The sequence below is a fragment of the Trachurus japonicus genome, chromosome 15 (genome assembly GCF_045865225.1).
Source record: "Trachurus japonicus isolate A0001 chromosome 15, Traja_1.0".
NCBI lineage: Eukaryota > Metazoa > Chordata > Actinopteri > Carangiformes > Carangidae > Trachurus > Trachurus japonicus.
The window spans coordinates 30,504,780-30,519,278 of record NC_140921.1 but is presented as its reverse complement, the minus strand read 5'-3'; the positions used below and the strand labels follow the sequence as shown (position 1 = coordinate 30,519,278).

At 43.0% G+C, this 14,499-nt stretch overlaps 2 protein-coding genes across 2 annotated transcripts in view; one reads left to right on the top strand and one right to left on the bottom strand.

Moving 5' to 3' along the window:
- cep68 (centrosomal protein 68) overlaps positions 1-14,499 on the bottom strand; it is an 81,536-nt gene that overhangs the window by 43,356 nt on the left and 23,681 nt on the right. The window lies entirely within an intron of this gene.
- LOC146973935 (ras-related protein ORAB-1-like) lies at positions 2,463-14,209 on the top strand. Its single transcript, XM_085800948.1, has 6 exons — positions 2,463-2,815; positions 6,104-6,176; positions 6,536-6,631; positions 7,407-7,502; positions 11,989-12,120; positions 14,005-14,209. Exons 1-6 carry the CDS (start codon positions 2,802-2,804, stop codon positions 14,203-14,205), a joined length of 612 nt encoding a protein of 203 aa, XP_085657074.1. The 5' UTR covers positions 2,463-2,801; the 3' UTR covers positions 14,206-14,209.

Sequence of the window (14,499 nt, the reverse complement as noted above, 5' to 3'; positions counted from 1 at the left end):
AAAACAGTTGGCCCTAAAGCAATGTTAGAACAAAAGAAATCACTGAATTTCCACCGTATGCATTAAGTTAAAAGTCACCAACTACTTCCCAGATAATTAGATAAGTAGCCCTGAGATGTTCACTATTTAAAATGTAGGCTATGTGAGGAATTCTGTTTGGAGCCTAATTGCTTCTGCAAACAAAAAGACCACATGTCAAACTAAGTGAAAAACTAAACCAAATGAATTCTCCTCGTCATATCCTGATTTGATTCATGTGCACACACAGGGAAGAGCTGCAGCACAGTCATAAATAAATATAAACATTAATCATCCCGTACAGCCTACTTTAAAGATCCCATATTATACTCTTTTTACTCAATTTCACTCAGCTGCCAGACGTCCAACTAAACTGTATTCGAAATGTATTGCCCCAAACTGATCCGTGGTCCTGAATGTCGGCTGTCTAAAAGTCGCTCAAATGAGCTCTACTGAGAACAAGCTGTTTCTGTGCCTGCACCTTTAAGTAGTACACGGCAAAGATTATTACCACTTTATGACTTAAAATTGGTCGGTATTTCATCAATTTAGCTCAAGAGTTTCTTGTTGTGCACTGCAGTCATAGAAATAGACGTGGTAGGCGTTTTATATCACGCTGAGGGGCCGGCCTCACTCCCGTTGTGACATCACCACAGGAGCTGAGTCTGAACAGCCTGTATGAGCACCGTTTTACCAGTCGGTGGGCTGCAGAGTCGATGCAGGACCCGTTTTTCATAATATGGGACCTTTAACCTAACATAAGCTTGCAAATAACATGGTATTTTCAGAATCTAAAGCCAATCAACGTATATTAATGTGTGCTTTATGTTACCACTTAATAAGTCCACAAGCTTGTTTCAATGACCAATTAGGACTTTATTTTTATTATAAATAAAATAAAAAGTTAACATTAAGAGACTTTGTTCTCAATAAATATTATTCCATCTTTATTCATAAATCACATAAAAATAATAGTGCCATTTGTAAAAAAAAAAAAAAAAAAAAAGAAAAGAAAAAAGTACCATCCATCCAGCCAGTTGAAGCCATTATCTTCATTTCCATGGTCAAATGATCTGTCTGAACATTCCACTTGCCCAATTGATCACTCGGTAATCATGATAAAACCTATAAGCTTGAGTCAGCTGTTATTGGAAGCCTACACTTCATGATTATACTGTAATAAAAATAAGATATTAAGGTGGGACAGCTTCATTATTCTCACAAAACACAAACGATGGCTGATTTGACAATAATTAAATTCATCTGCATATTACAAGAACCACAAGCCTCACAAGGCAGGTAGTAAGAAATATAGTCCATAGACCACACTACAGAGTACTACTGAACTGGTCTGGAGTTGGACAACAACTAAAATACAACATATTCCATAGACAAAATATGATTTGTGGTGTATTTCGTCTAGCCAACAAAATCATTATCACAAAGTGCTCACATGGCCAGAGCAGGTTGTGAGGGCACAGAATTAGTCCAGACTGGTCTGGAATGACCACCGTACCATATAAAACCACTGAAAAACCAGTCACAATGAATGAAGTAGCAAACATGTCCTCAGAGAGGGAAAGGTGGATTAGAAGAACCACAACTACCACAGACCACTCAGTTTCTGGTCTGGACCACTATCTTCAGCATGGTTGCAGAGCAGTGGTCTGGAAGAGAGACCAGGTCTGAGGACAGGCTACTGATTCAGCTTCAGTCCCTTCTCTGAGACAGTTGTTCTTGAGAAACTGTGGAACAAAGTCTTTTCAGGGGGCGCCCTCTACTGGTCACTTTGTGAAGGCTCATACAGGCTATTCCAATAGGTCATGTACTAAATTAAATATATTGACTTTTGGTTTTGGATAAAAGATATTCCACATATCTGAATAAAGAGGCTGCTGACTAATGAGTCACTGTTTTGTGTAAAAAAAAAAAAAAAAAAAAAAAAAAAGTGGAACAACTTTTTATCCTCTGACTCATGTTACCTGGAAGCAAGTGATGACATGAACCACCGGGTCACACCTGTGATGACACACCGTGACACACAAGACAGAAGTTTCTGGACTAGTGGGAGATGTGTGATACTATTACAGTATACTAGTATGGTTTTTATTACCATGATAAACTCCGAGGTTGTACAGCAGCGATGCCCAGCGTTGCTGGAAGGTAAATTAGTGTGTCAAACTTGTTCGATGTAGCGGGGATAAAACCGGAAATACAGCTCACGTCTTTGTAAATAAAAGCCCTCGCTTTCCAGTGCAAACACACAGTACAAAGTCCAAGAGGGCGAGGTTTATGTTGAAGTATCAGTCCGGAACTCGTGTGTAATGTGCTTCTTGTGCATACGGGGCAGTGTGTGAGTGTGAGTCCTGTATGCCACGTTTCACTAAATGACGTAATCCCTGTGAGGGCTGACAGGTCGCTGCAGTAACGTTAACGGACACCCAGACACACTCAGAGACAACCGGCCCGGTTAGACAGACACGCCATCTACTCTGTTCCCTTTACATTCACGGTTGCTAGAGACGGTCCACAGGTCTGTTTTTTTTTTTTTAGACACCGGCCCCTCCGTTTACTCCCGACTCGGCTAAACCGTCTGGCTAATGTTCGCTGTTTCCTGGTCGGAGCTGCAGCCATTTTGGGTTTTTACTGAGAAACAAGTAGCCGGCCGCGGTTCGGGGAGCACAGTAAGCTAACGCGTTTTTTTTCTCATCACCAAACGGCGCCGTTAATCTGATAAAAAGAGACATTTCACGAGAGGGGACGGGACATACATCGAGTCAACAATGAATCCCGAATAGTAAGTATTACGCCGACCGACGTTGTGTTAACATTTTTTGGACCTTAGAGCTAATGTTAGCTTATTAAAGGTTAGCTTTATGCTAACACGTAAGTTAGCATTGGGAAATAACTTCATACGAGCTGTTGAGCTAAGTTAGCCGCTATCATCAGCTGACGTTATTATCCACCTGTGCTCGCCTCGCATACTGAGACACAGAGACTGTTCTAGATGGATCCGTGTATTTACACAATGATCAGTAAAATGTTGGTCATGTGTTAATGGTCCAGCTGATGTTTCCAGCTGCAGCAGCAGTTTCTGTGTCCGTTTTTTAAATATGTAAATACAGAACAAAGCTGTGACTGCTCCTAAAACGTAGATGGTCAATAGCTATTGTTATTTAGCCATCAGACACGGAGAAACAGCTCATTAATATTACAGCGCCTCGACATCAGAGGCTCCCTTTATTGTATTTGTGTCAAGGCGATCACTCTTGAAGATGGTGTTTATAATTATCAGGAGTGTGTGTGTGTGTGTGTGTGTGTGTGTGTGTGTGTGTGTGTGTGTGTGTCGTGGCGATGGCCCACATATCTAACCTTGTTATTGATCGCACTCAGATACTGTTGCAACCGTCATCTGCTGTTTTTTTCGAGCAGGTAACCGGTTTAAGGTTTTACCTGGTGTTGACCATGACTCAGTTTTCTAGTCAGATGGTCTAGTAGCGCAGAAGCAGTCATGTGTAGGTCACATGCCACAGGACAAGCCCCTGGTTTCACCAGAGCAGTGTTGAGCAATCACTTACTTCAGCTTTCTTTTCTCCTGGCTCTGGTTTTCCATTCAGGGTGCATAGCAGAATGTCTGAACAGCAGTTTATTTTATTTTATTTATTTGACATTTATTTTGTTGTTGTTGTTGTTGATGATGATATAACGTGAAATGGTGGAATTTAGCCTACATTCCTCTCTGTAGTCTTCTTAATCTTGCAGTAATGATTCACCTCCTTGGTGTGGACCAGATACCCAGAGCCAAGGTCCAACATACTGACAGAGTTGATTATGTTTTACCCTATAATTCTGTCATCCGAATACCACACACTAGTTAAAACCACTAACAAACAATGGTAGGACTGTAGGAATGTCTTAAATTACACAGCTTGACTCTTATTAATAGTATATGTCTTCTTCCTGGAGAACCACGGTGGATAAACCACTGACAGTGCGATGAACATGTACTGTATTATGAAAGGGTACAAAGTGGACTCTTCTAGATTTATTTCTCACATCCTTGTTGGGCAAGTTTGGTGTTATTGTCAGAGTGGTGTGGAGCAGCGAGTGGTCAACCCACCATGAGGACAGCCATTGTCCACAGTCACAGGCTTAATGAAAGGGGAATGACTGGATTTTATTACAATGCGAAGGAAGCGAAACCGAGCTGGTCCTGTGAAGCAGGATCCACCCGGCCCAGCTCATGTGTGAGAAACTGCTTTGATAACTGATGTTATATCAGCTGGTTTATACTACATGTTGTTAACTTTGCAGGTTTAACCTGTATCAGATAAGTTACATCATAAAGAGTAATAGGACATACTATCAAGTGGGATGTCTTTGACCAAGGCACAGGCATCAGAATGAAACCAGTAGGAAGTCAGTTCTCATTTCCAATAAACCGACAAGTTGAAGACCTCACTCCGGATCTTAACTTGCAGGAGAAGTGTAGTGTTTGTTATTTTGCCATGTCACTGGATTTGACACGGCCTTCCTTCTCAGGCTGATTAGGAATGTGGTGCTAATGTGGTAAAACTAAGACACAGAAAAATGCTTAATGCGACCACCAGCTCTCTTACAAACCATATACAAGACAGACAGAGAGGTTTGTTTGATGTTTGTTGATCTGTCTTCACAGGCACCGGTGTTCATGTGTTGACACTTTATGGAAAGTGAAGGATGATCATTTATATTGCCTAATTTTATGTGGGTGTAATTGTGAGCGGCGCAGGATGTAAGTTTAAACCTGTGTGCTGGCTGCAGGCTGCCCAGACCTGCCTACCTCGTTGCATGCTTTAAGAGTTAAGGTGGATTGTTGGGCTGGATTAATGTAATAGCTAAATGCCCAACCCTATGATATGCAGGTTGTCTTCTCAACAATACTCTGAGAGTGAAACATGAGTGTTTGCAGTGCACATAGCACAGCACACAAGTCCCCTCACTCTCGATGTTCAAAAATCATTAAGATTAAATATATACGAGGGGTAACTTGTGAAAAAGAAGCAGCTGGGTAGGAAAAGAGAGGCACCAGATGTTCAGATCGATGTTGGAATGTGTCACTGTGCAACAGTCAGCAAATCAAGTTTGAATTGAGTTGTTTCCTCTTCTCTTGATGACTCATAGTGGACGAACCTGAAGACATATCAGCGACATAATGTATCCTAACTCCTAACATCGATGGATTGGTTAACTGTTCAGTGTGGAAAGTACCACGTACTATGGAGCAGGGAAGCAAAAGTGGAAGCAGGTTTCTGTGGTTAAAACCCAGATGAAGTTTCTACTCGGTGGCAGGCACAACTGAGCTGTTTTATCAGCCATGGGGAGATTATGATATAATGGGCCCCTTAGGAGGTAAAAGGTCACCCACTGCTACATTACAAGTCTCCCCCTTTCTAAACAGGACACAAAATGACTCCTGCATGTGGGTCGTGTCGTAGAGTCTCTAGTTATATATAAATATAATAATAATAATACATATTACTTGTAGGCGCTTTTACAAATGCTCAAAGACACTTTAAAAATCATAAAATAGAACAAGGTCAGAGTGAAATACAATTAAAAACAGTATAAAACACAAAATTATATATAAAAGCTAATTATAAAAGGTGAGTATAGATATATTTCTGCGTTGTGTGTCTGTGGTTTTTTTGACAAGTCCAGCATGTGACCAAGACAAGAGTTACTCCTCTGCTCCTCCGCTTTCAGTCGGAGTTACATGTCCGATCACATGACCGGCCGGCTTCCTGGCTGCAAGTCCTTCTAGAAAATGTAGCTGAGCTCAGCAGGGTTCATTGTCCTCGGCGTTTCCTCTCCTTGTAAATTGCAGACCTTTCAGTCGTCAAAGTCTGCCAAATGATGTAATGACAGTTAAAGGCCGATCAGCATATTTTTGCATCTAACTGATAGACCAGTTTGAGGAATCAGTGCGAGATCTTGAATCGGACTCGAGTGTTCCCAGGCCCTTATGGGTAATCTGTAACTCACTGACTTGGTTAACCATTTCTGAATGTCCTCTCACCACTGTGTTTTTATTCTTCCTTCACAGTGACTATTTATTCAAGCTGCTCCTGATTGGTGACTCTGGTGTTGGAAAGTCTTGCCTTCTCCTCCGATTTGCAGTAAGTTTCCCAAAAACAGCCGATTAGCTGTCTTTATATTAACCAAAACAGTACTTAAGGGTTAATTATGCAGCGATGGACGACAATGTGTCTTCGTTACCATAAATGAAGTCCTTATCAAATCTATTAAAAACTGTCAGCATGTGCAAGCATGTGTAAGTAGGATATGATTTGTTGATGATGTGTTAGCAGCTGGTTCTTTCACAGTGCAACATGCTATGTGTTGTTAACCGTGGAAAAGTTTACCGTTACCAACACTTTGTACCAGAATGACTGGCGGTATAGTCCGCGTGTGCAGCCGAGCAGGAAGTGAGCAGTTAATGGGAATGAATGATCTAAGTAACTGTTTCTCTCCACAGGACGACACGTACACAGAAAGTTACATTAGCACTATTGGTGTGGACTTCAAAATACGAACCATAGAACTGGACGGAAAGACCATTAAACTTCAGATTGTAAGTAACACCGTGGGAGTATCTGGGTCAGAATAAACCTGTGTGTGAGTGTTCATGGGGATAAAGGAACATGTCAACCAGTGTAACAGCATGGCTCACTCATGTGTTCATGTTTGGGCAGTGATGGAGCTGTGCTGCTGAGGAATGAGATATATCAGGTTTTGATACATACACAGTTGTTGTGTGGAGGAGAAGTTCAAGATTAATGGACAATAGGAAAACTGCTGCATATCTTCAGCTTTTAAAAAATACACAAGGCTGCATGTTATGTTATGTAATGACTGATTAATTGGACTATTTTGTTGTTAAGTCCATGAAATGTAACTATTCTGAACTTAAGTGTAGATAGATAGATAGATAGATAGATAGATAGATAGATAGATAGATAGATAGATAGATAGATAGAAACCAGGGTTAAAAACAGCACAGTCAAATGCAAATTCAATTGCATGACTGTACCAGTAAACAAAAGAATAAATAGAAAATATATATTAAATACACATACACACACGCACTGATTTGTTCTTAAGTTAAAAGGAAAATATCAATACAATTGTAAAAGAAATGTTAAATATTGATCTCAGATTAGATAAATAAGTAAACAAATTACTAAAAAAAGCCCTAAAAATGGTGACATGTTGCTGATCCTTACTGCCTTTGGAAAAAAGCTCTGTTGTTTCTCTCTCTCTTTTTTTGCAAATAAAACTTTTAATTTTTTTAATTGAATTGAAGCTGTTATTTAAAGAGGCTTGTGTTGACGTTTCTCCTCTGACAGTGGGACACAGCGGGTCAGGAGAGGTTTCGTACAATCACATCCAGCTACTACAGAGGTGCTCATGGTATCATTGTAGTGTACGATGTCACAGACCAGGTCAGTACTACACCACATCGTCCACACCCACTACAAACACTTCACCGTTTGTTCATTCACACACCAGCAGATGATATTGTCCCTCAGGAGGACACGCTGAAGACAAAACACAATCAGACAATCAGGTTCCTCAAAAAAACTGCAATGCAGAGGTGTGTGTGTGTGTGTGTGTGTGTGTGTGTGTGTGTGTGTGTGTGTGTGTGTGTGTGTGTGTGTGTGTGTGTGTGTGTGTGTGTGTGTGGTGTGTGTGTGTGTGTGTGTGTGTGTGTGTGTGTGTGTGTGTGTGTGTGTGTGTGTGTGTGTGTGTGTGTGTGTGTGTGTGTGTGTGTGTGTGTGTGTGCCCATCTTGGATCATGGTTAGATCTTCTTAACCCCCCCTCAGAGAGAGAGTGCAGCCTGCTTGTTGCTCTCAGTCAGAGCTGGAGTGTTGCAGGTACTGGAGTGTAACAGACCAAGGAAATCCTTTGTGTTTGGCAAGAGACCAGTTCTCCTCCTCACACAGATCCTCGCTGTCCGGCCTGTGATGAAGGGAAATGAGTCCATCTTCCTCTTCCTCTGTTTCACACCCTCCCATCTTAGATTGCAGGTCGGAATGGAAGTTTTGCACAAGAAGTGTTTGATGTGGAGAAAACCACCCACTGAGATGTGTGTTGTTGTTGTTGCTGCACTAGAAATAATGTGACCTGATGTCAGCTCTATATTTGGCCAGGAATACATCTGTTTTAAGGTTGGGCCCCACGTCTTCACAGGAATGAGTCTTTCTGTTGCTTAAGACCTGAAAGCTGATCATGGATAACATTTAGGATGGAGGTGTCTATTTCAGCTGTGATTCTCCCAGTGTTTCCTGAACAAGATCCATACACACATGTGGAAGCATAGAAAGTACATCGTGTCCTCAACAACAGGATATAGTTGTAGTTCCTGCTGAGGATCCAGTGATGGTCCAGTTTAAACAAATGTCCCTTTCCCGTTACACAGTTACAGCTCTACTGGACTGGACTGGACTGGGTTTAGGTCATCAGGTCACCTCCTCAACGTGGGCGGGGTCGTCGTAGCTACAGCCGCTTTGTCTGACTCTCTTTTTTTGGGATCCTCTTGTCAGCGTCCCCCTAACACACTGGTCTGCACCTCGTCGATGGACCACGGTGTTTGTTTCCACACAGCAGCCATTTAAAGGGACAACGAGGAGTTTCTATTTGGTTATAAAAAAGTCTCACGTTAATGTGGATGAATCTACGTTACCCACACTTGTTAATAGGCCCATTTTCGATGAATATATCGTTTTCTCTCTGTCATTATTTTGTTATTATTAGTGGTGGCAGAAATGCTGGGCGAGCCGACCAGGGTTTCTTTACTTTAGGTTTCGTGGCGAGTCATGAGAATAACGCCGCCGAATCGCCATTTATGGTCGGAACTACGACGGTATGTGAACCTCTTTGGACCTCTGACTTTAATTCTTGATGAATGAAAACATGAGTCTGTCTTGCGCCGGTCAAAGAATTTTACCGTGCGTGTGGAGGCTCATATGGTTGGGCGGTATGAGCAAAATCTTATATCACGGTATGAGTAATTTCATATCACGGTAACGGTATATATCACGGTATGTTTTTCCCCCCCTGTAAATTCAAGTGCTTAAAATAACCATACTGTCGCATTTGATCATTTTCCTCTTTTATTTTTTAACTTGGATTTCTATTAAAAAATTAAAAAAAACAAACAGGAAAAATGCCAGAGCAGTCTTGCTCCAGTTAGTGCAATTATATAAAAAGAAATCACAACATCACAAATTTGCATTTTACAAAAATGCCTACGGTCTGTGCTGTCTACGGCTGTTCAAACAGGTCAAACCGGGAAAATCAAAAAAGTTACTTTAGAGTTCCTAAGGTAGTAAGTAACCTTTACAGTCTATGGTAGTACGGGCTCAAATGTCAACAACTGACGGAAAAACGGTGTGTGGGAGGGACGGAAGTGACCATAATAAACAGTGTCCTAGGCTAGCCTGTCCTACAGTAAAAATGGCACATAGAAAGAGGAGTAAAGCAATATGTTAAGCGGCAATATATATTTAAGCATCAAAGATGTTCAATCAAACCTACATAGTTTGAAATAACGTTTAAAACACACACAGCCAGTGTCACAACTAAGCATAAAAAGCCCGCTAGCTTAATGCTAACGTATAATGTAAAACACCATAGACGGGCTAACAGAAATTAGCATCGCTTATAACCTGACTTACTCCTCTTCTGAAAAACTCTGACAAGTCAAACTTTAGTTAGAGGTCTAATTCATCTGTCTAAACATCAGAACTATGACACATGAAACGGTAAACACAGCTGATCGATCGAAAAAAATTACGGCTGGAGTGAATTACTTTCACTTTTCACTTTTTCGTCTTGTTGGGCGGGTCGGGCTGCCTCCGTTTCCTCGTGACTCCCCCACTCATGGATGTATTATATTATGCTCCCACTTCTGCTTTCCGCCTCCGCCATGGTTATCATCACTCCGGTAAGCCTCCGGTAACGGTAAAGCTGTTTCTTCTTCGTCGTGCTGATGCAACCACGCCAAGCAGTCTGCTGCAGTGCCGGCTCCCCCGTGTGTCGAGACGGTCTAACTACAGTGACTCAGAGAGATGCCGCAGACATCTGCTCTTTCTCCGGTATAAACGGTATTGCAAAATCTCTACCGGTAGACATTTTATACCGTCACACGGTATAATACCGTCATACCGCCCAACCCTAGAGGCTCATAAATGTAGTGTGAAAACGCTTCGCTTTTCCAAAACTCCTCGTTGTCCCTTTAACTCAACATGAAGGAATAACAACAGTCTCAGTACAGAGCAGTGGTCGCTGTTGCCGGTGTGTTTTTAAAAACAAAGGGTTTGCTTCTTGTGTCAGACGTCGTGCTAATCACTCTTCTAGTGACGACTCTCTCTCAGTCAGTGTCCACATTTTAGTATCAGCTCAGCTCACCTGGAACCAGGTACTATCCATAGTGGAAAACCAAAAAACCGAGTTGAGTGGAGCTGAGTAGTGCTCATGGACAAGGGCCAACAGTGAACATTATGAAAAGTCGTCCAGCCATTCCAGTCTGTTAGTAACTGGTTATTCTGCATGTAATCATCTGACGTGGACTTAATGCCGTGTCCTGACTCGAGGGCAGACAAACTGCACATGATAGACCGACGTTCACGGCTGCTCAAGACAGTTTGTAACAGATGGAAGCCGAAGAAGAAACTTAACGTCCACTCCACTCTGCAGCCACGCCGTCCTCTGTACGTCCACAGGGGACACACATGAGGAACTAGGTCTAGTCTTCTTTATGACATGCAAAAATGAATCTTCCCTATTGTAACATCATGTGACTGTGAGTGGAGCCACGGCCTCTATCCACCTTTTTCCGAACGTCAAAAACGTAGCCTGTTTTGCCGGTTTTGGAATGTTATGTTTACGTTTCCATGGTTTCAGTAGCCGCGGTAAATGCATGGATTTTTTTTTTTTTTCCCCCCAATGAAAATCTGTAAACGCATGGATCATCACAGCAGGTTTTAACAGTGGATATCACACAAATTGACATCTGTGTTAAAAGCCAGCGTTAATAGATCCATGCGTTTACCGCAACTATGACAACGCCTGAAAACCATGGAAACGTAAATGTAAAATTCCACCAAACCGGCAAACCGGAAGCCAGTTTTGACCATAGATGACGTTCGGAAACTTGTGGATAGCAGAGTCCTGCATCGGGTCGGATCCCCGCGGGTATCCGACGGGTACCCCGCAAAAACGGTGTTCAACGGGTGGATAAGCTGTCTTGTGAAAATTCACGGGTCGGGCACGGGCGGAACTCAAATGAACGCGGGTGGGTACGCGGGTGTATGTGTAGGCCTACAGAGGAAAACTCATGCGCAGCTGCATGAACCAGCGTAGCAAATCATTTTTTTTTATCACTCACGGCAACAACAGAGCAGCATCTTGATGTAAATAAACGATCTTTGGCCGCTCGTGTGACCGCTCACAGCTTTCCCTGGAGTTTAGCCTGTCATGGCTTGACTGCTCGGCTTCTGGGTAAGCTACAAACACACCGATGGGATCAATGTAAAGGCTGAAGTGTCCTGCTTTCATTAAAAAAAGAGTTGTAGTGTCCGGGTTGTAGTCAGAAATAATCACGGGTGACGGGTCGGGACACGGGCTTAAAAACCAACGGGTCGGGTGGGCGCGGTTTTCCAAAATTGGACCCGTGCAGGACTCTGCTCTATAGTGCTCATAGTAGTTCCAAAAAGATGAAACCACCACCGCTGCCACTTTTGCTTTCTGATTCACTCCTTCACCACGTTGCAGCCGTGACTTCCTGTCAGCGGAGAGTCTGTCAGAGCAGCACACACTGATCTTAATAACACATCCCTAGTGCATGAATGTTTAAATTAAACATTAATTTGGTCCTGCAGTATCAAGTTCCCCTCAGCGCTAATGCTAATATGTTCCTTCCCCAGGAGTCCTTCAACAATGTCAAACAGTGGCTACAGGAGATTGACCGCTACGCCAGTGAAAATGTCAACAAGCTTTTGGTCGGGAACAAGTGTGACCTGACGACAAAGAAGGTGGTGGACTACACAACAGCAAAGGTGAGGCAGCTGGATGTTTTCTATCTGTTGCATGTCATCTTTTTCACGCAACAGTGGCTTTTCTATTTCTTTCAGACAGTGTTTTCTGTGTTGTGTCGTCAAGGAGATGACTGAGAGATGTCATGTATAAGAAGTCATAGATGGCGTATCCTTATACTTTATTATAATAATAGAATTAGAAACCCCTGCACGCAGCAGCTTACATGTGGCTGTGTGGAAGCTGACAACTGGCACCGGCTCAACTGAGTCACGGGTCAAAGTGGTGGTGTTTTATCAGCTCCGGCTCTGATAGTCAGCGATGTAAACACGACACCCGGGTGAACTCGCAAATTCTCGCTCCTTTTCTGTGCTGTGACCAACACCTGTCGCCTGAAACCTGAACCACCACAGCGGCACTGCGCTCCGGCAGCGCTTCCCCTCAAACATGTTTTAAATACACACAATCACAGACTGAAGACTCACACCCGGAAGCTTCAACAGGAGCTCCAGCCCCGGGGAGGAGATGGGAATGGGATGGATCAATATTAGCACACTGCCGACAGCAGGCACTTCACTCCTCTTCCCCTGTGTCTTTGTGTATTTGTGCTGTGTAAGTGTGTGTGGTAATATTGCCCCCTGCAGTTATGTGTCTGTATCCTCTGAGTCAAACGGAAGAGGAACCTGATGTAGTCATGTGACACGAGTCCATCACCTTATTCAACGTTTGAGAAACCTGCTTGTCTGCACTCCAGTGTGTAGTATATGAGGTTTCACATTAATCAGAGGAGTTCTGTTAGAGAAGCTGAGACCTTCTCTATGTCCTCCTCCACAGCACGCACAAGACTTAAAGGGAAAGTTCAACAGTTTGGCAAATTGGCCCATTGCCATAATCCCTGTAGTCATAGCAGTAGGTTCGTTACCTTTAATTGTCGGTGTAAGCTGTTTTTAGAACGGCGGAGCAGAGCCGTGAGCTGCTCAGAGCTACGCTACAGAGGCTAATGGGATTTCTTGGTTTCCCTCGTCAAACACACAATCCAACAACTCCACAACGCTCTGGTGGACAAGTTGTGACCTGCACATTCACCACGCTATGAGATAATAACAGAACGTTACCAGACAGAGTTGTTGTAGAGGTAAATTCATGCAAAGCTGCTGATGCGCGGTTCTGTCCGTTGCAGTTTTTCGGCAAACAGTCTCTGCAACCTCGAAAACAACTCTGTGGCTCGCGGCTCTGCTCCGCCGTTCTAAAAATAGCTTGCACCGACAATTAAAGGTAATGAACCTACTCCTAAAACTATAGGGATTATGGCAATGGGTCATTTTGCCAAAATGTTGAAATATCCCTTTAAGATCAAGAATTGTTGATTTGCATGAAGTTAAAAGTGTTACAAAGGTAAAGAGTTTAGATATTGATCAGTGAACGGTGCTTATAATTAAGTCTGTACCTTCTCCCTGTCATGGATTGAGTATCTCTGTTCTGTTGTCCATTTCAAAAGTTCAACTTCTGGACACATGATACTGACTATGTGACTTAATTTCCACCTCACACTGTGTCAGTTAACACCCTGCTCATCAGCTGACTCCACTCAAGGCCTGGGTGTCAGCTAAAATCAACCTAACATTAAGTCATCAGTACTGATTAATAAATCTTACACCTAACTTAACCGAACTTTCTGCGTGTCTTCGCAGAGGAACTCTTATGAACCATTTGTGCTTAAAATATAAATAAAATCATGGATTTGAGTAGGAATAATTCAAAGGAGCATACCTTTTTACTTGCTCAAGTTGAAAAATCAAACCCAAATATGCTACATTTTTCATGTGCAAAATAGAAAAAACTAGCAGAGTGAGACTGTTGTGGCAGAATAAAGACACATGTAAACCCTTGTCCTCTGTTGTCTCCAGGAGTTTGCAGACTCTCTGGGCATCCCCTTTTTGGAAACCAGTGCCAAGAACGCCACCAATGTGGAGCAGGCCTTCATGACGATGGCTGCCGAGATCAAGAAGAGGATGGGCCCCGGGGCCACGGCCGGAGGCGGGGAGAAGCCCAACGTGAAGCTAACCCCCGGCACTACTGTCAAGCCTTCATCAGGAGGATGCTGCTGAGAGACGACAAGAAGAAACAAACAACCACTTCCATTTCCAACAGCCCACGACCCCCCCGGCCCCTCTCCGGTCGCCATCCTCCTCTAAACTCCACTGTGTCCCAGTAAACCTCCCAACACCCCCACCCCCTCCCCCGTCCCCCGACAAGCAGACAGGACAGGGAAGACATGATTCACAACACGTGTACGTGAGAACAAGATGAAGTTGCCTGTTATTTGTACTGTACATACTGTAGCCGCACTACCAAAAACAAATAAAGCATCCTTCTTGTCATACTGTCCTGTTATTGACCCA

Excerpts from the sequence above, each read along its gene's own strand:
- LOC146973935 (XM_085800948.1), top strand. Across the intron at positions 6,632-7,406 it reads AGACCATTAAACTTCAGATT|TGGGACACAGCGGGTCAGGA; the intron begins GTAAGTAACACC and ends CTCCTCTGACAG. Across the intron at positions 7,503-11,988 it reads TGTACGATGTCACAGACCAG|GAGTCCTTCAACAATGTCAA; the intron begins GTCAGTACTACA and ends TTCCTTCCCCAG.